General features: G+C 27.2%; 1 protein-coding gene across 5 annotated transcripts in view; it reads right to left on the reverse strand.

Moving 5' to 3' along the window:
* The window catches only part of LOC113554088, a 167,962-nt gene that overhangs the window by 4,069 nt on the left and 140,833 nt on the right, over positions 1 to 23,060 (reverse strand). For all 5 annotated transcript variants that reach the window (XM_026957778.1, XM_026957776.1, XM_026957777.1 and 2 more), the window contains 17 exons: positions 21,314 to 21,420; positions 10,647 to 10,835; positions 10,078 to 10,350; positions 8,943 to 9,079; positions 6,310 to 6,470; positions 6,054 to 6,192; positions 5,265 to 5,478; positions 4,625 to 4,792; positions 2,887 to 3,216; positions 2,734 to 2,819; positions 1,905 to 1,975; positions 1,777 to 1,832; positions 1,577 to 1,710; positions 988 to 1,521; positions 752 to 930; positions 497 to 652; positions 15 to 436 (listed from right to left, as the gene is read on the reverse strand). In XM_026957778.1, the coding sequence (XP_026813579.1) occupies positions 15 to 436; positions 497 to 652; positions 752 to 930; positions 988 to 1,521; positions 1,577 to 1,710; positions 1,777 to 1,832; positions 1,905 to 1,975; positions 2,734 to 2,819; positions 2,887 to 3,216; positions 4,625 to 4,792; positions 5,265 to 5,478; positions 6,054 to 6,192; positions 6,310 to 6,470; positions 8,943 to 9,079; positions 10,078 to 10,350; positions 10,647 to 10,835; positions 21,314 to 21,420 (3,356 nt within the window). The remainder of the gene's footprint in view (positions 1 to 14; positions 437 to 496; positions 653 to 751; positions 931 to 987; positions 1,522 to 1,576; positions 1,711 to 1,776; positions 1,833 to 1,904; positions 1,976 to 2,733; positions 2,820 to 2,886; positions 3,217 to 4,624; positions 4,793 to 5,264; positions 5,479 to 6,053; positions 6,193 to 6,309; positions 6,471 to 8,942; positions 9,080 to 10,077; positions 10,351 to 10,646; positions 10,836 to 21,313; positions 21,421 to 23,060) is intronic.

The raw sequence follows: 23,060 nt of genomic DNA on the forward strand, positions 1-23,060 counted from the left end.
CCTCAAAAACGTACTCGCTTCAAAGATGCAGATTTATAGTAGTAGAGACAATTGTCCGTCTTGAGACAAAAATATCTAGGCTGCCAACAGTTTTTCATTTTTTTCGTTCCAATGCTAAATTTCCACAGTTTACTGGCTATAACGATGCGGTTTTCGATTTCGGATGGATTGATCACTGGCGTTAAGATATCACAAGTCCTGGCGACTTCCAATTCCAAGACATCAGAACCACTATGTGCGACATTGACAAATTCCGAGTGTGACGCGTCGAGTACACACATGTCATTGATGCTGATAATTATGTCTCCCACTTGGAGACCAGAGTTTTCTGCAGCCGTTCCCGTTTCAATTGCAGACACTACGACCGGTTTAGCCCCATGAATACGAAAACCGAATTCTCCAGATTCACGTTTTACCATTAAACGTTCGTCGCTATCTGTAAATGTTTGAATTCAATGTTAATGTTTATTTAATATCCAGAAATTTTAAAGCATACCAAAAGATTTTGAAGCGATTCGTTTGAACATTTCTAAACTCGATTTTCTGTGTACCATTCTGTGCGTGATTGTTTGATATTTTACCCGAAACTCGTGTTCTGAACATGTAGATTCAATGGAATCTCTTCGTTTTAATTCGGGTGAACATTTTATATCTAGATTAAAAATAAAAATACGTAATGCATTAGGTACTTAAGTCCTCAAAAACAATAATTAAATAATTTGCATGGACGTATTATTCAATTATTTGATACCTGGCAAATCCGAAGGCTTTTTCCATACATAGAACTCTTCTATTTCATCTATGTATACCCATGAAAAAGACGTAAACGGTGTTGTATATATTCCTGACCAATCATCATCGTCTGAATGAAGGCTAGAACTACTTCCATTTAATCTTTCCATACTTACATTGGTTGATCTAGTCATTGGCCTAGGAATAAGTACGTATTATGCCAAAACATTTTAATATAGTTTAGCTTTTACTTACCTCCCTTTTTCATTTATATGTTTTACCCTTTCTTCAGATTTAGCTCGAGTTTGTTCTGACCTAGTGTTTCGTCTTCTTTCTTCTGAACGATATCGTTTTGTCGATCTTTTTATAGGCGTTGTAGGGGGTTCTTCTGGAGAATCCCCAAAACCTTCCGGCGGCTTAACAATATTAATGACATCGCTATTTGAATTATTAATATAATCTGCATCAACTTCGGTATTACATCGTGTACATCTAGACAATGATATTTTACTGCACGGATCACTGTAGAAAACTGAATCACTTCCCGGGCTAATAGATCGTAGAGATTCTGCGCTCACTGTTTTCAAGTTTAAATTATTTATTTGAGATAAATAATTAATCTGAGACGACTTTGTTTGCGATAAACATTTAGGTTTGTCTTCTAGATTAAATTCAGTTTTTGATTTTTCCATAATATCTAGATTTATTTGTGGTTTTCTAAGAATTTCAGGAAGTGATTCTCTTCGTTTTTCTGGTTTATTTACTACCGATGGTTTCTTATCAATAGAGCTGAAAATAAATATTAGTTGTAATAATGTTAAAAGATTTTAATTTTTTAACTTACTTAATTAATGTTACAGCTCCTATACTTTTTCGTCTAGGACTTGGCCTTCTGCGCCGCTCTGGAGCTTTCGAAGACTCATCAGAAGAATAGACAGGTAATGATATTTTAGTCGCAAAACCGTTGCCCATCAATTTCTAAAATACAACTTTTTTTAGCAAACTTTATTCAAAATATAAAATAATTAATTAAAAAGACATTGCCTTAATTAAATTTGAATTAGTATCATCTGTATGGCATTTTGCTGTTACGCGGTTACCTGTAAATTATTAATAAATTAACGTAGTTCATAAAAAAAAAAAAAGAAAATTAAACTATATTTTGTCATTACTTGATATTAGATCTGGATTATTCAACTTGTTTGATTCTTCTAAAGTCTTCAATTTGGTTTTTGGTATGGACCTGAAATTTTAAATTATTTATACGAAAATAAGTTTGTTTACAAATGGATGTATCGAATGCAAAAAATAGTTCGTAAAGTAAAAAAAAAAGCAATAGAGTAGTGCACAGTAAGCGATAATAGATTTTGAAATTATCTAAGCTTTACACATGCATTTTCATGAAATTTTATATTATTTGTATATTATGTACAATATATATATATAATATATATAGTATAACTCCGAATGTATGTTATTCTTCAACCTCCAATCGCAGCCTAAGATAAGAATTCTATGCTTAACGACCTGCAACGAGCGAACCCTAATAAGCTCTATTTTCTTGTCTAGAATTTTGCTTTATTACAACCTATCGTTAATGTGCTCACTTAGCCAATTTTAAGATGGATTTCGGTCTTATTCTTGTATTCTCGTCTGATGACCCAGAACTCTTATTATCCTCTAAACTGCACTTCACGCTGTAACTAAAATAGTGATTGTATTTATTCACTATCGAAATATAATGTGTTGTTGTTTGTTGTTTGTTTTCGTTGTTTTTTTTTAATTGTTTTTTTTTTTTTTTTTAGGTGAAATAAACTATCAAGTGTGGTAGTATATTATATGAAGTATAGAAAATGTGTGCTTGTCATGCATATAATAGATTGAGTAATAAAATGACAAATGTATAGAGGAAACGTAAAGAAACCAAAAAGTCATACGTGTGAGAGAACGAAAGATTATGAACAATATATTTTCAAAGTAATATAAATAAAATATGTGTACCTTCCTGACGTACTGCTTTCATCATCACTTGAGTCTTCGCCATCTCCGAGTTCTTCATCAATTGGATCAGTTGGATCAATCGTCATCTGTAAACATTTTTAACAGTCATATTAGTTACCTATATATTAGTTTTTACTTTTTTGATACACTTACGTCATGATCAAAAATAGGATGAGGCAAACTGTATTTTGAAGATTCACTGTCGAATGAACTACTTGTAACTGATGGACCTTGTGTTGGGGTAGTAGTGTAAGAAGTACTATCTGTAGCTGTCACATAATCTTCAGTAGAAGTTGAAACTTCAGACGGCTCTACTACCGTTGGACAATTATTTTCTAAAGTGTTTTGACTATTTCCTTGTTCAATTAGGTCTGAAGACTTCAACGGAAGATCGGTATATCTTATTATTTTCTTTTGTACTACATCACATAAGTTATCTTCTTTTAATTTTATTTTCTTGGATGAATTTTCAAACTGCAATACCTATGCAATTACATATATTAGTATACATTTTCTTATTAAATATTAATAGGTAATATTCAAATACTCGATACCCGATATTATAATCTATTTTAGTTTCACGTTAATATTTATAAATTATCAATATCATTAAGGTTTTTGATATTTAAATTATAATATTTATTTAATTGCCTATTGAATAATTAAATAACTAAAAAAAATGTTAAAATTTCAATTTCAAACAAAATGAATTTTTTTAATTTTATGAGACTTACATTCAACATTCTTGTTGGCTCCCAATATAAATTTTTAATCTATATAAGTATAATTAGTATTTACAGTTGGTATAACTATATAATATGTTTACGTTATATTAAAAAGAGAACATTTACGTGGTATTTAAATAGGTATTCTTTGTAGGTATGAGATGACTAAGATTTTTTTTAATCGTAAATGTTATTCAATTATATTTTACAAAAATATGTAACATTTATTACATTACTACAAATAAAATAACTATATTATATTGTTTATTTAAAATATATTATAAATTAAAAGAAAATCAAAAACAAATATTACCTTTTTACAAATAATAATTCTACTCCAATTACCTTAAAATAAAAAACTCATGCTATGATTATTTAAGTTATTTTAGATTCTGAGCAGGGCGATGATTTTATTGATTTTACAAAGATAGTTTTTTTTTGTGTTTGTGTTTGACGATTGGATCTAGTTGGTACATTAAAGTTCAAAAGGAAAAATTCTATGTAATTTTAAAATAGCGGGTGAAAACAGATTGGGAAAAATAGAAATTCTTATGCAAGTTGTTTAGTTTTCGACAAAATCGATTTTGTTGTATGTATCAATTTAAAAATGAATTACTTAGTATCTAAAGGATACTCACAATTTTAACCAAAAATATTCATACATTTTTTATTGTGAAGACATGAACATGTTAATTACAAAATGTTTTTACTAAAATCTTTAGTGAATCTCAAAAATACAAATGTGCAATTTTTATAGGAATTTCAAGTTGAAATATCAAATATTATACATCGAAATGAAAAATAAGAACTATATGGTTAACAACAACTTGTAATATTGTAAAAATTATTATTTATTAATTGTTATTTAGGTATATGCAATATCTTTTTTTATCAGAAATTAGTTCGCTTTGCCAAATAACTGACAGAAAAATAAATTATATTTATAATATAATATTATAAGATATTTTTAAAAATAAATATAGGTTGACAGACTTTCTCTGATCAGAATAGTATTTTATCGAATACAATATGTTATAATAATTGACTTTGAATTTAACACACAAATAAAAGTGATAAACTCATTGATGGAGTACAGTCAACACTATACTACAGGAAACGAATTCCCCAATTTTTATTATGCTATTTTTAATTCGAATTATACTTACAGTAGTTTGAGATAGATCACTTGGATCTTGATCATTCGAAGACGATGGCGTTTTTGTTCTACATTTATTTGGTGACTCAGATAAACAAACACTACTTTTAGACTTATAAATTCCTTCACACAGAATGCTTTCATTTTCGTGAAAATCTTCCAAAGAACCTTCAACAGTCTATGAGTAAAAATACATTTCAGTATTAGTGTTTTTCGACTACATTTTATTTTAAATTAATTTAGTCATAATTATACATAGGTAATTATTTTTATGTTCATAAAATATAATATATACGTATGTGTTTATTATGTTTTTTTAAAAAAAATATTTGATGAAAATATAACAGAACTAATTTAAAAAAATATGGTAGATATTTGCGTTTTAAAAATAATCTATTAAGTATAATAGATACTACTGTTACAAGTTAAACAAATAAAATAAACCATTATTTTTTAATAATTCTAATTATTTAATGGTAACATAGTTTTTTGTTACGGTTTTGATTATTAATTCATAGCTAACAACGTTTATGAATCGAAGACAATTATAAATGTTATGCTTATGATTCATCATGAGTATTGGATAAGTATATTATTAATACAATTATTTAATATTATGTACCTAATATTTGTATAATAGTTATACTTACACAAGAAGCAGCTACTAAATTTTTGTAGCATTGTTCACCGTCAGATACTGATGCTTCTACATCTTCTCGACTTCTACATCTTGCTATCTCGCCAATTAGAATTTCACCATCTGACACGGTTTTGTGTAAGATAGTTTTGTTTTGCTTCCGATATGGAGGATCTTTTGGCTCAAAGTCAATTAATATCTCATTACTGTAAGGTGGTTCTGATGGTCTGTGATATAATATATTAATGGATGTTTAATTAGATATAGATTATTAAATTTTATAATAATAAAAATTATTCATAATATTATGAACATTATGAAACATATTCCGGTGTATGAAAGAAACAGGAAGTTAAACATTATTTTATTAAAATATTAAAAAAAAAAATTCTTTTAAAACGTTTATAATTCTATATAATATTAAAAAGGTATATAATAAGGAATCATTTATTTAATATTAAATATAGACGAAAACAATGTAAGAAGAAAAATCAATACGAAGTGGTGGAATTGCAAGAAATAATGATTAATAAGATTAATGAATTGAATACCATATAGATAATAAATCTATTTCATCATTATAAATTTATAACTTTTATGGGACTATTTTTAATCTAATTTATTTTAACCCACAGATCTTCTAACTCTCGTGTTTTTATCATAAATATATTTGTATGTTGTATTATTGTTAACATCGTATTTATACTAAACATCAACTAGGTATAAATAGTTTATACGAAAATTATTTAAAAAAAATTTCAAAATAGTGATAAAGAATATATATATTCGGTTTATACTTTACCTAATAATTGATTTTGGTATCTCATTTTGTTGTACATTTTTTTTTGTTACTGATTTAATTTTATGCGCCGTTGCTGGACCTGTATCTCGTGCACAGTCTGTTTGCGTAGCTTGCACTTTTTGTGCTCTTTTTATCTTTTCTGCAATATACAAACATACCATTTGATTACTCAGTTGATATTAATATTAATAATAACAACTGTTCAATATTATTATGTTTATAGTTTTTAAATTTTCACTATATTGTTTATAAATACCTAATACAATTATTTTTGGAGACTCGACCGGGCAAACAGGTTCTGGAGTTTTTCTACCATCAATTAACCTTTCTAACGATTTGCTACTGTTGGCTGATTTTAAAGAAACATTGTCGAATGAGGTCACAGTATGTGACCTGGCAAAACTGACATGTCTCATTCTAAAAATATACATAGTAAAATATTATAATAAAATTTAAATTTATTTACATTCGCTCACATTATAAATCTCTGTATAGCATATATTTGTATACAAAAGGTAATAACTAATATTTTAATTTAGATATTATTAAAGTTCTTCCAATATTATCTTATTTATTATCATTTTAAGTTTTTATAGTATAAATTAAAATGGTATATGAAATAATATTTAATACAATTAAATGTTTAATAATTCATTCTTCAACATATAAACCGTTTATTAATAATAATATAAAAATATACATAGGCAAAATAAGAAATAAATGAAATTTATTTAAATTTAAAATTATGTAACAATAATTTAGTTAATAAGGATTATAAATTATCAGATTATCTACACAAATATAAATTAAATAATATTAGAAAATAATTATCATTCTATTTAAAAATAAATATTTAATTTTATCAAAAAATGTGTCTCTTAGTATTTATAAAATTATTTTTAGCGATTATAAGCTTCTAAAAGTACTGTAATACTACACATTTATTTTATATTAGTAGTTGTTAGTTGTTTGCTTTTAAACTTAATTAGGTTGTAAATTTGTAAATATTTAATAATAAAAAAAAAAAATTATTGGAGTGTGAAATGAGATTAAATTCCACATTAGAGTTGGTTGGATGTTGGCATTTATAATATTAACATGTTGATATTAGTGTGTGCACTGAGTGAATAAAGCATACAATATAGCTAATGTATTTATAATCTATGTAAAATAATATTAAATTATGGAATATTCTGAATAAAGATACAAATATCATGGTTACAAAATAATATATGCATTGTACTTATTTTACTTTTTTCTATAATTTAATGTGTATGCGTATATTGCGTGTATTACAAGCTAAGTATGCGAATAAGAAGATATATTTATATATTTTACATGAAAATGCTTAGTAAATTGTAAATTATATAAATTAATTAATAATAAAATAAAAAGTAAAAATGAACCACGAGTTGTATCGATAATATTTTATTAATATGTTTATATGATGCAAATTTATATCAATAATAATTTATTTTATTTTTACCTACAAAATAATAAATTAAAATTTCAGAATTTCAAATTTTCAAACTATTTTGCATTTATTGTGAAATATAATTATATATTTTTTTTCTGTATAGAACGAAATAATACGTATTACGATGTTAGTTGCTATTTTTTCGGTTTTCGATATTAGTTCATTCATCGGCCGGCGTGTTGTATATGCAATTTTGGTACATCATTACAATGTATATGCTTTTTAAATGGTATTTAACTTTATTTTTTATTTCGTGGCTACGACAACAACGTGCTAACTACTGGTGTGGACGAACTCGATTACTGTTTAAACGCAAATTACAGCAATTCACTGAATCTAAATAGTGCGATTATGGAGTGACTGTTTTAGTGATAGAGATTTTTGTAAATGAAGTATACAAACAGAGAAACGTGCTCTGAATTTTTATCTTATTTTTTGCTTCTCCTGCCATATTATTACAACGGTAAATAGAATAAATTTTAAAACATCAGAATACTGTAATTTTTCTTGGGTCACTAAATTATCGGTGTATAACAATATTATAATATTTATCACAACAATTATTATAAACTCGATAAATATGCCACCCCGTGCTTACTACACCTACAAAATTGTATTTTATCCCCGTGTGTAATAATTATAGGTATAATATGATTTTTTAAATATATTATTCATTATTAAACAACGTATCTATTCGATTGTTGATTTTTTTTTCTTTTGAATTTTTAGAGACCATTTTTAACGACATGTAATATCTCGGCGGTCATTGGGATATTTTATCAAAATTTTACTAACCTAAAGCTATTTAACTCGGGAGTCGGTCGTAGTATAATAAAATAATAATTTATAATAGTTTTAATATAGTAATAGTATATCTTAATATACAATATTTTAAATATTTGTATGTAATTGCTTCAATTTACAATTACCCTACTTCACGTCACCAAAAGCAAGTTTCTTGAAACATGGATTATAGCCAGATAAAAATATATAACAGTTATTGTACATTTTTATGAATGATTTTTCGATTGATTGTAATAAAAATATTTTAATTAATAAAGTGTTAATTTAATTCATATTTTATTGATTTTGTCTGGAAATATAATAATAAAAAAAAAAAATAAATAAATAATTTGTCTTGGTATAAATCAGGTAGATAATAAATAGGTAAGTACGTAATATTATAAAAAAAACTTATATCAGAACGACCACTGTACTTAACGTTTTACTTATTTGTCTAGATGTTTTTTTGAGTTCAGTTCTTTGATTTTTCTTCTGATGTTATCCAATTATTTATATAGGTTGGTTTTTATTTAATCGATACTATTAGTTTTATGCTCAGATATATTGTGTTAGATAGCTTATACTTATGAACAAAAAATTAATATCATTGTAAACTGCGATGTAATTACCTGGAAGTAGATTGTGGCGGTGCTGGCGGAGGGGGTGGAGGAGGTAAATAATGAGGCGTACATGGATGGAATTCGGGACAATCGAATCCGCCAGACCGTCCGTGGCACGTCGGATGACACGTCCTGTGTGGACAGCCCTATAAAAAATGTCATATTGTTAAATACTCTATAATATGCCATTAGCTTTATACTGTAGTTCGGGGGTTCAGCGAGAAGAGACTGGCGAGCCACCAAATATATTAATAAATATAGAAGAGCCAAAATGTAAAAAAAAAAGGTCATACATAAATATAAATATACATATAAATTAATGTTAAAAAATGTTTTTTGTAAAAATGTTACGATAAGATGCGAGCCGCGGTTTGGCCACCACTGCTATAGTTATTCACAACAGAGATTCACATTATTTGTATAATACTCTTATGCGTGCGGTATACAATATATATGAACATATAAAAGCTGTAAACCGTAAACTGTTTCATCGCGGTCATGACATATAACCCAACTATATTATTATCTTTGATGTGTTCGGATGTATTCCCTATCATATTCTCGGCGGTTTATTCACTGCTTTTGAACGTATGGCCATCGATACGACGATAAATGGACTTTACGCGGTCATTACCGCAACCGTTCCTTATCGCTAAACACACATACAACGCCGTCGACAACACACACCACACCACACCACAGCGGTCCGTCCTTCGACCGCATAACATGTCGGGGAAACGCGGTTAGGTCCAAGCACGACTGGAGCGGGCCGCCCATCAGGCCGTCTCGTTTTTTATCGTGCACCCGACACATTGACGTTTCCGTAAGACTATACCAACTCCATTATTATTTCCGCTCGCATCATTCGCCGACATTTTTCCTCGGTTCGTCTCTATATACGTTTTAATACCGAAAAGGTTTTCGATTACACAACTACAGTGTTCATCAGCCTCGAGACTATTAACCCGCGCCCGCCTATAAAATAGTAGTATTTTTTTGGTTTTTTTTTTAATTACAAGCCACCAAAAAACGGACATTTTTCTAGCCACCCTAATCAACGATATTCACTGTCACCGTGACGATGAACTATCAATTTTCCCGTGTTACAACCAAAGTTTATAATGTATTATCATATTTTGATTACTTCGTCTTCGGGAGGCCAACATTTGTGACGTCTGATAGCCGGCGATCGTTGACACAGTGGCGGTGGCGGTGCTTCAGCAAGGTCCGATTGGTGGCAGTGATGCACGGGGAATACGTCAGGATGGCAGTGATGGTATCTCGACCACCGCGAATACGGAGCGCAGTCTGCGGGCAGTCGTTTGTACAGGTCCTGGAGGTTTTCATCGCTGGGTATTCGACGTCGAACGCAGGCGGTCAACAGATTCGGCGAGCTTCTAGCACCACAAGAAGACTCCTGGGAAACGTATAAATGTAAAAAAAAAAATACACGATTTATTAAGGACAATACTTTTATTATAAATTTAAGACAATATGTCCCATATTCGTAATTAATATAAACCGCATTAAATATAAGTCACAAAACTATTAGATATTGTTAAGAAATAATAAGTTCTATCCAAATTAAAATATTTTTTTTCATTTTTGAAATAAATGCAATATGTACAACTATATTATAAAACGAATTCCATGTGCATGCAAAAAAGATGTATTCGGAAGTACTTAATAATATACAATAATTAATTTTCTTACTCTGTGACTGGATATGCATCCAAACAATGCTGGAGGCTGTCTAACCCTGTTTAATACTTGTAATTGCTTATCGCTTAGGCAGTATTGTTCCACAATATCTTGTTTGGAATAAAATTGCTGGCTCCGATTTTTTGGCCCTAGTTTTTTACTCTCGTCTGACTCCATTAAATCGGCCGAGTTCATGTTAGCCTATGTAAAATAATTTTTTATTTAATTACAGTAGGTAAAACTTTGATTATTTGCCTTGAATGGCACCAAGAGAGTGACGGATAAAAACAATTTATGTTTATATTTATTATAACAATATTAATTTTAATATTATACATATTAGTGTATATATGGTGATAAGATTATTTGAAAAAATTAATCATTTTGATTTGTTTATATGAATTCTGAGTTTCTTTTATAGATACATTTTTTTATTTTTCTACAAGTACCTACGTGTAAAATATATACCTATAATAAGAGATGGAAAATGCACTTAAAAAAATATGTCGGTAAATTTACAAATAAAGTGGTAAGAATGGTAAAACAACTATATCTTAGAACCATCGTTTCTATTGATAAATACGTTATTATTGTTTCTATTTTTATTTTTGCATACTTGTTGAATTTAGTTCTTTCTTATAATAAAAATAAAGATTTAAAATTTATTCTGTATTAGTAAATATTATGAATATTTAATTATTCATATTAAAATTAAATTATCAAAATTACCACAGCATTTTCTTTCTTTTTTTTGTTAAAATAACAAATAATAATAATAACAGACTATAGCAAGTATATTGGTATGACAAATGAAAAAAATCGCGGTAAGTTTTTTTTGTGGTTTACCTATAAATAGAAAATATGATAAGTAGGTACAATAATTATTGTATTATTATCAGTTGATAAAAAGATATCTCTTTTCAAACATTTTTGATTACATTTGATTAGAGAAGTTACTCAGCTTATTTTTTTTTTGGTAAAAATAATTTATCAATAAAAAAAAGGCTATTACAATTTACGGTAAATTTAAATAACTCACATCTTTATCTATAATACAAGCGTTCAATATTCTATTTATAATTTATGATACTATTATGGCAGATGGTGGTGACAGATAATCAAGGGTTTACTGTAATTATCATCGCTATCACAATGTCGTTGTATTATTAATTAATTCATAATAACATTGATGAATCAATAAAAATTCAAAACTTTGAAAAAGAACATTTATTATTTTACAATTTTAATTATTTAAAACCATACATATCATAATACAAGGTATAATATTTTTCTTTTAAATAATTATAACGTTTTAATTACATTCATAGTATTTTGCAGAAAATAAAAATAAAGAAAGTTTATTTTTATAACTTAAGAAATATATTTGAAATTGTTTTTCTCAGAACAAATTTGTATAGGTATATAATATTTAGATTGTGGTCATAATAAATAATAAAAAATTATTCCTTTACGTTTAATATGCGAATATATTTCTAATATATTACAAATTGGTAGTCAGTTAAATGTAATCAAGTTTTAAATTATACTAATATTATTTAATTTATTCAAATATATTCAATTATATTATCAGTAAGTAAAAAATAGTAAAAGACAGGTGGGGTCATAATACTAGTGTATACAACGACGACGACGACGACGGCATCGTACCCTTTTTTATTTCGCCAAACTTAACCACATTATACCGTCCGTCAATGAAAAAAATTATTTCTCTCTCAAGTCTCTATTTACAGTTAAATCATAAGACGAGCTTAAGACGAGAGAGATACTTAGAACCAAAATGTATCGCGGAAGATGGACGAATATCAGGTGGAACTTATATTTTTCATTTGTAGATGTAATATAAAACTATATCATATCATTGTTAGTCGTAATAATATACTCGATCAAAAAGAGAAGAGCTTAGCGTAGAGGGTACAAATCACGAAACTGTGAAGAATTTAAGAAGGAGCGACCAACACTCCGAGTAAGTTTAATGTGGTCCGGTATGATTATGGATCTGTAGATTTGAGAGGATAGGATTACAGGTGTTACTATATATTATGAGCTAAGATATAGCGGTAATGTTTAAGATTGAAACAAAGGAGTATTAATGACTATAGATTGGATAGGAGAGGGGACCGGAATTCACTGAAATTACCCTCGACTAGCCACGTTTGGCCACAGTGAGATTGGATTAGGCGTAGGTGTAATTCTGACCAAGGTTATTCCTGACGAAACGAGGTATTCTCACATCAAAGCTCGCCTGAGCTCTAGAAGATAAATAAAATATAATGATGTTTAAACTATAGAAGTAAATAGATAAATTAGTTCCTGAAAAATAAAATTTAAATATTTCATTGAATACTCAAAAATATAAGTTTTTAAATAAGTGCAAGTAAATAATTGTTAACTTAAATACATTATTGATTTAAAATTGCATGCAACATTGTAGTGTTAAAAAGTAAATATTCAAATTTTTATTTTTTATTTAATTAACGATTGTTTTGTAGTTTTAGTTAAAATGTTTGTTATAAATTGTTTTACTGTGCCGGTAATAGTAGGCCATAGTACATTAGTACATGCAACTATAATACAAACATTAAAGAGATTTATATTGAATACACAAATGTGTAATTCATCGCATTCATGCATTTTTTTCATAATTTTTCCAGAATTTCAAATACATCTAAATACTGAGTTTGTTTTCTGAACCAGAGTAATTACCCTAATATACGATCATAAAGAAAGTTTTTAATTTACATTTCGTTAGTTATTTCATTGTTGTTCATCACGTAACATAACAGGTAATGAAAATTATTTACATTAAAAACATTTCAAAGTCTTGATGATATTATTACAAGCATAGGTATGTGTTTATTATGTTAAACAAAAGAGCTTTCTAAAGAGCTCCTGAGTATATTATTGAACAGGTGGCATCGTTTTTGATAAAATTAAAATAATGTGTTGAATCATTTTTAATTGGCTTAGATGGTTCACACAATCATTTATGTGGGCCAATACAGCAAATAGGTTATTCTTTTATTAATATTACTACAATAATATAAGTTATAATACGCACGAAGTTATTATTTTATATTAAAGATGATTATAGGTAAGTTATATAAAAAGAAAATATAGCAAGTGATACCTATTTTCTCCAAAATAATATTGACCGTAATCCGTTTTCGCTAAAACCAATTTCTCCTAAAATTTAAAAATGTTCACTGCCATTCTTGCCAAAAAAACGTTTGAAAACAAATAACTATAATGTTTAGGTGATGCATTCTGTGCCAAGTAATACTTTGCGTATATAATAGTGTTTTGAAATTTGTAAATAACCACGAAAAACTTACAGTAGCAGAGATAACCTTCCACAAAGGCATTATAAGTGAGTAATATTTTTTATTAATTTTTAAAAAATAATAATTTTAATGAGTATTTATTTTATATATATACATTTTTATCATTATATTTTAAAATAATTTAATATAACTAATGTGTGATTTTTGAAAACAATAATTTAATTTATAATGTATATTTTTGTCAATGCTTAAGATATATGTAATTATATAATATATATTATGATTGAAATATATTTTTATTTTTATTCTCTTTATACGTAGACTTGTTACACTTTTACAATATTATACGGTTTCTTAGTTATATTTAACCAAAAAACCTTAAAAAAAATCAATATTTTTTAGCGGAAAAAGATGACGCATAAATCTGGAAACTATTTTTTTTGTATGCCTGAAAATAGAGATCATTACTGAACTATATATCCGTGTTATGTTAGCTTTAAGTACATATGACTAATTCAGGGAAAATAGTCGAACTTGCGAACATTTGAAATACTTTACTGTAAAGCAAAGTGTAATAGTAAAACAGGAGATAGTTTATATGAGGTTTAAGTGGTTTAACCTCATTTATAGGGTTGGTTCACGGGTAGTCTTAACAAACGAACAGCTTATATTCCTACACTATTTACATGTTTTCCTATGATAAGTAGTAAAAAAAAAGATACATCGGAAAAACAAAATCCAAGAGAAAAACATATCAAAATTATGTACCAAAAGATGGTTATTATATATATGTGTGTGTGTATGTATTTGTAGGTATGTAATAACTAATGTCTAATATAATTGTATTATGAAAATATCAAGTTTTTGAGGAATGTTTGCACTAATATGCTAAGTTTACTTGCATAACGATGTTCTCCAGATAAAAGGGATCGTGCACTACCTCTCAAGATGACTATATTAAATTATTAATAAATCATATTAACAAACTTCATAGTTACGAAAGTCACTATTGTAGGAAAGTCTTGAAAAAAGTATTAACTAAGTCATTTTGTATTACAACGAGCTTTTAATGAAAACAAAATAAGTGTAGAAAAGCCTGTAAGTCGAACACTGTATGAAAAATATTTTAAAGACGAAGAGCTTAAGTCAAGATTCTCAAAAATGACACTCGCTCACAGTGTGACAAGTATAAAATAGGTACAGCTTACTAATAACATCATTTCACGAGAACAAAGGACTAAAATAATTAAAGATAAGATAAAACATCACGACGAAGCTGAACAAACCTATGAATCAAAAAGAAACGACATAGCCACCACGTCCATGGACCATTGTGTTGTATCGTTTGATTTACAACAGTGTCTTCTAACCCCCTCATTAGAAACCTTTGTTACATTTTACAAACATCAATTGTGAACTTATAATTTAATTGTGTATATACTGAAGCAGCATATTTTACTGGGTATGAAACTGAAGTCAAAAGAGGGGCTAATGACGTTGCTTCACATGTGTACAAATATTTACCTAATTTACTGAAAATATTACACTCGTAATTATGTTCAGCTATTGCTACCCTGGGCCAAATAAAAACAGTGTTATCATGGCGATGTGGCTATTTTTATTGTATTAATAGGAAGCTATTGAAATAATTGATCATAAGTTAATGGTACCAAAAGCTACTCAAGAATGAACCACGTTAAAATTGAAAAAGCTCGGAAAACATTTCTTTCGTTTGTAGACAACCCATCTAATTGGAGGCAACTGATTAAATATCCAGGAGAAAATAAATTGTTGGTTGTAGAAATGTCACGAAAAATGTTTTTGACTTCAACAGTTTGTCCAAAAAAACTTATCAAATGAAAAAAACTGATGAAAATAAGAAAAGATTTTTTTTTACTGTGATGTAAAGTGTATTTGCTATGTATGAAAAATAAAAAAGTCATGGTATATTTCAAAACATCCATCGATTTAAACACCAAATTCCATTAAATGAACTCGAACAGAAGAAATCCAATTTCGATGATCATTCCAAAAGTATATGATTTTGATTTATGCTTACCCGAAGAAAAAAAAGATCTTACGTCATTATTAAAGTATACACGAGAAACATTTCACAATTTTTTATAAAAACTTAAAGTCAACCAAAAATATCGTTGATCCTATAATATATTAATATTAGACGAAATAGAAAATAATAAACTAAAATTTGTTTTGATTTTATCATATTCTTATATTTTATTTTTTATGTTAAAAGTTATTATCTATTTTTAAATCTTTCGTATATTTTTTAAAATAGTTAAAAGATTTCAAGATTTTTATTATAACCTTAAACTAATATTATGTATATACAGTATATACATACCTAATATTATCACTGTATCAGACTGTATCATAGATTCTTTAGAATCTGATCGCATTTATAATATATCATCATTTGTAAAATCAAATTTTGTACTCTGAATATTTCATATGATTTGAATTAGTTTTCTGAGAAATGAAAGTCTTGTATGCAATAATTTGCAATTTGTTTTAATTAAATTATATAACTAAACAACTTAGGGGTAAACTATTTTTAGATTAATCTTTGTTTACCCGATACCAACAAACAACACATTCATTATTTAACATTGACAACTTGATGCCTTTTGTACATACCGACGAGTATAAAGTTGTAAAATTTGATAAAATTTGTGTTGTTAGTATCAGGTAAACAGAAATTATTAAAAAACTATTTTAAAGTTATTATTTTTATACATAAACATGAAACTTATCGTAGTTAACATTTAAATAAAATATCATACAAGAAAAAATATATTGAAATAACGAAACGTTTTATTATTTACTAAACAATTACTGTTTTTGACTTGATACTATTTTATCACAAAAACCGTCCAATTTTATTGGGTAATAGTAAAAAAAGTGCCGTAAACTTACAAATATATACTACTATAATGGATAGACACCGTATGGGGTTAATAGTAAAAAAGGCAAGCAAGTGGGTACCATTCTGCTATACATTAGGCGGCAAGTGGATCTTTGTTGTGGGTATGTTCAATTTGAGTTCAATGATATGATAGGTTAGGATAGGTTTACGGTTAACTGTTCTGAGCAGATTTGCCTATATCGCTAAGTGTATATTTCATATATTTTTTTGTATTATATCTATTAAAATTAATTATTTTACTTTTAGTATCGTGGTAGGTTGATAATATAACCTTTTACGAAAATATTGTTTTTATTATATTATTAGTTTTTAATTATTTTAGTATACCTTTATCATATTTTTTTTTAAGTTGTAAGTCTTATAAAATTCAATTTTTAGGAGAATTTTTCTTAAAATTGTCCAAACCATTATTTTTATATTACATATTATACATGTATATTAATTAATTATTATTATATATACTCATTAATTGGATCAAACAAAAAATACTTTAAACGAGATTAATTTATTAAATTAATAATGTTTGACATATTTTTGATATTTTTTGTATTTATTATTTTATCACAAACTGAAATCCTACAAGTATTTTATAAATTATGCTGAGGTTAAGTTGAAGTATGTTCATATAATTAATACACGTCATTATTTATATTTTTGTTATTTTTTTAATTTCGTCGAGACTACCGTACAAGTTTATTATGACAATCTCCAAAAAAAGAACATGTATAATTATTAACATTAATTGATTATTTTTTATGATATTTATTTAAATCATTTTTCAATTTTCAGTTAATATCATTTTTGTTTATACTGTTGATTATTTTTATAACGTATTTTTCAGAAGGATTTACAAAATTATATTGTATATGTTTAAATATATATGAATTATTTGTTTAAACGGATTGTGTTTTATAGGTACATTGAGTAACTGTTTTAGACATTTAAATACGATTCATAGGTTTGGCAGAGAACAGGAAATAAACTGACTATAATTGTACAATTTAGTACAATATTATCTGTAATTAAGCTAGAAAACTTGATTAAGTTTGGCATGGATATATGAAATGTATTTATTTATTTGTGATTTTGACTCATATAATTGTTAATAATGTAAATTAAAATCCGAGTTAAGGTTATTGCCATTGAAGTCAGAATATTCGTATTACTCATTATGGCATTCAAAATGCCTAGCCTAACCTGATAATAATACTATTCAGTACTCACAAAAATAGAAATAAAAAATAAGAAATACTTTCAAAATACAAATTGTATTCAAAAACAAAATGAATAAACCGCGGCAACCTAACATACAACATTCGCTACGTCTATATAGTTAAACTAACATTTTGGGGCAACAACCACATAAGTTCGGAGCACAGATATGTACACAATAAACAAAACTGTTAATAAATAAAATAAATTGTTTATTTTAGTAATCCGTTTGTTGCTTTGTTGCCTTGGACGACAAACTCAGGTAAGCCCATTTTGTCCAATATTTCCTATAATAGTTATTGGATTTGTACGGTTATACTACAATTGTTAAATTTTTTTTTCCTTTGATATTTTTTTCGTGCAAAAGTCAATTTATGAAAAAGTGGATTTATCCGATTTAACACTAGACCCTTCAATTGTAATATACCTGCAAAATGTTGGTATTTTATATTTTAAAATACATATCAACCTATTATTTTAAACCATCATAAAAAAATCATAGATCTATTATACCATTTTTTTCTGATAATGCAAATTCATTTTTATTACGCTAATTATTGAATTATATTGATGGTTCGAAAAAAGCATTTGGTAAAAGCATTAAAGCGTTCAGTAAAAACAAAAAGGTACGTTTATTATTTTGTAAACATTTTTTTTTCTCAAATTTATCAGACATTTTTTTTTTTATAGGAGTTTGGTTTTAGTTTAGTAAGTTTGTTTTCATTAAAGTTAACTTAAGCTATATTTTAAAATTAATTTGAATTCAATACAACATAAATTAAATTGTAAACGGTAAACATAATATTTTTATTCAACTAAATATTTTAAACAAATTGTTTATCGATTTTGAATAACCTAAATTCAATTAAAAATGGTTTTCTTAAAAATGTAAAGTTTTTTACTGCTATTCGTTAATTTTTTTTTTAGATAAAAATTATCATTAGATTCAAGAATTAAGTTCAATAACCTCAATAATATTAACATTTAAATATAAAATAGTATTTAAAAAATAATAAATAAATTATATAAATAAATATTTTATGAATAAGTAAAATATAGTAAGTCTATAGTTTAATTATGGTGTTACAATGATCTCTAGATATATCTGGTATAAGTTAAAATATAAGTCATATAGAATAGATAAATCCTAGATGGTCGTATGATTATACAAATATATATTCTCTACATCAGCTCCAATTAGTAATTATTGTGACACATTATAATGGGCAGTTTCCACTGTTGCCAGACATACAAAAGAATTTTCTTTTACGAAAGAATAATATCGATTAGGTATCAAAAATACATTACAGTTTACACTATTTAAAAACGGCATAGTCAGATTGAATAACATCACTAATACCTACCAGCAACTCCATCATATGCACATATTAAACCACTAGTATAGTAGCACTTAACACCTCAACTATAAGAGTAAGGATAAATTTCCAGCACTATTAAGATTTTATATAGGCATGATGAACCACTGGAGTCGTTTTGCTGCAGGTAATTATTCTTGACGTCCCTTATTCTAACGAAGTAATTAACTAACGCCCCTTCTCCCAGTACAATTCTTTACTCTTTAGTGATTCAAATTAATGTTCGAATTTTCCAGAATATTGGATTAAATTACAAAGTTAGTCATATAACAGAGAAAGTTGTATAGTTTTTAGCCGTACTGTATTTATTTAAATTAAAAGTTTTTATATTATTTAAGTAAATCCTTAATTTATTGGTGCACGATTATAATATTAACTCTGTATAATAATAACTCGTATTAAAATCTGTTCTTTATGAAGATTCAAGGTAGAAGAGAGAGGTTTTATTAACATTGATACATGCGGGGTCAGCACTAGGGTAAGGTGCTATTTTCAGCGAGGCGTCGAAACTGTTAAATAAAATTATTCACTTTTGGTTTTTAATTATTTTTTTGATAATGAAATGTTAAATGTACAGCTAATAATAAAAATAATTAACAAAAGGTTCGAAGAGAATTATAATTTAAAATAAGATCTAAAATAGAGTATCTCTGTTTTTATGAAAAAATCAAGAAACAAAAATAAAGTAAAAGTAGTTAACCACTCTGGTGTACAATAAGAATTAAATTTGAATTTAATGACAATTAAATGTAATAGTTTGAATCAGTTTAAATTTAACAACTATAGAAAATGGTTTAATTTCAATATAATATACTAATGTATACGTGCATTATGGATCTTAAGCCTGGTAAACTTTGTTTCTATATTATTTATATAAATTTGTTTAAATTGGAGTAATACCTTTAGTTTTTATGTTACATTATATGCTTCATTATAAGTTTACCAACATTATTATTCATGTACGACAAACATAGCAGTATTGTAGCGTTAATAAGACGTGTCAAGTATACCAGCTGCTTATACCTACATCAAACCTTTATAAGTTAATTTGAATCTTGCATTTTTCGAGAAAACTATGATAATTAATAGGCTAACTTTAATAAGTGTCAAGTTTAAATATGTATTAAACACATTGTACAAGAAAACAAAACAATTCGTATAATTATAGGAGTTTTTTTGTTTTTTTTTTTTAAGAGGTGTATTATTAGCGTGTATTGTTGCACGTTCGCGGGTATCAAATGAATAAAAGTAATTTTATTTTCTCAAGATTGACAAGAGAGATCGGAACGAGCAACTTTGTTGTAGCCGCCTAATCAGTATTTCTTCGGAACAAAACGTTTATATGTATATATATATATATATATATATTGGAATACGAATAAGCTCGTATAAAAGTTACCTACACAGCAGCCATGTACACACAATGTTCCTACGCAGACGAATTCAAAACGGCGTTAACGTTTATTTCGATCGAACGATAAAGGCGTGAAACGGTTTTTCCGCAGCAGTCATTTTCTCCTAGGCGTGAAAAAAGCGTTTTCGCTGTTTTCGCCCGGCCTTTGTTTTTTTTTTTTTAGTCCGGCCGATAAATTTTATTGCGACGACGACACGCGGACAAGAGCAGCAGCAGAGACGCATTACCGGAATAGGCGAGCGCTGCGGATGGGGATCGATGGACGAGCAGGACGAACGGAGATACGTATAATAACAGGATATAGCTTGCCCATATAATAATATGCGTTCGAAACTAATCCACTCAAATCGCCCGGACGGGAGAAAATGGCGGCATCGCCACGACCGATTTAAACAGACGTCCGGCTGCAGTAATATTATTGTTTATTATACCTGTGTTGTCGCATGATTAGTCTTCCCTTTGGTACTGGCAGTATCCGGTGCCGCTGCCGCTGCCGCCGGTGTGATGAATATCCGTTGAGACGCACGATTGAATTGCCCTGTAAACACGAACGGCACTGTACAGTACATAACGTTATAATTATTGTCGGGTAATTATAGTGCGATGGCGACGACGAGTTTCGTCCGTTTTTCATTATAAATTCGTGTCAAACACTCCACTACACACATATATATATATATATATATATATACACGGGGCGATGATGTGTGATTAATTGGTTAGGTAAAGTTTGGATTCGAACACGGAGGGGAGTGAAAAACGTTAAATACTTATTTTCGATCAACAACTATTTGTTTGATATTATATTTTTACATCGAAATCGTTCTGTTCACGAATATGAAATTAAAATTAAATGTTTTCATTCAAAAAAAGTTAAATCTTAAAGAATGATTACGAGATTCATTTAAAAAAATATATATATTTATAATTTTTCAAGTATATTGTTTTATGTACTCGTAGTCGTAATAGATTTCAATAATATAAAAGAAAAAAATGCTTTCAAAAACATTATTCTTATCGAGACGATGTGTATCTTTCGTTAAAAGAATCATACTGTACTTTGTACGGCTATTCGTATATCACGATACCGAGTTTAATTTGGACATTTTGATTTTGAACAAACGCGATAAATTCGTTTAACTGATGAAAAACTACACGACTTTCTCGACTTTTATTCGAGTTAATATTGTGCTATTCGCACATGCCAGAAGGAAAATTTCGTAGAATTTAAACTCCTATACAACTATATTCTACGAGTAAAAGTGTTGCGATAAAAAGTTTTTTTTTGCTCAACGGATATATATATATAAATTATGTTACAGTAAAAGGTCAAATAGATACTAGTAAAAATTAGGTTTTATTTTGTAAATGCTAGATTTTACTAGTAAATGTTAGAATTTACATATCGCATTAAGAAAAAGGTGAAAGCGTTTGAATAGTATCGAAATGTTATATTATTTGATAGACCGGTAATCTACATAATACGTTTTAAATCGACTGTTTATTACCGTTATCGCTGTTTCGGTTACAATCTCGATTTTCTTCACTTATAAAGTGTATTACAGTGTAACTATATCGATTCGATAATAATATCGCAGTTTAATTATTTTTTATTTAATTTTAAATTTCACATTAATAATATTGTCAATCAAATATTGCATTTAATAAAATAGTTAAATATAGTTACCAATATCTTGTTAAAAAATAAATTAATAATTATATTTCCAATTTAATTTTTAATTTTTTCTTAGTTTATATAAATTTATAATATTGTAAAAATATATTGGTATCTTTAATAATTTTTCTTCCAAATTTCTTTTAAAATATAAAATTAAACTGAAAAATAACAATGAAGTTATGATAAAAAAAAAAAATGATTGATATTTTAACGGATCATAGACCTTTGCCATTTATATTTTATAATTATATAAGACAGAAAATATAATAATATTTATGCAATCATCTCTTCGTGCATTTTATAAAATGATTAATAAAGTCTTAGAAATGGACAACAAATAATATGCATAATAATAATATTTTATCAAATTGCACAGTTTAAACACACTTTAAGTTTTGAATAAAAAGTGTATGTATTATAATATATGTTTTATATAACCATAGCACCTGTAACGTGAATCTAAAATTATTTATTATTATTAAGAAAAATATTTTTTTCTC

This window comes from Rhopalosiphum maidis, chromosome 2 (assembly GCF_003676215.2).
Source record: "Rhopalosiphum maidis isolate BTI-1 chromosome 2, ASM367621v3, whole genome shotgun sequence".
NCBI lineage: Eukaryota > Metazoa > Arthropoda > Insecta > Hemiptera > Aphididae > Rhopalosiphum > Rhopalosiphum maidis.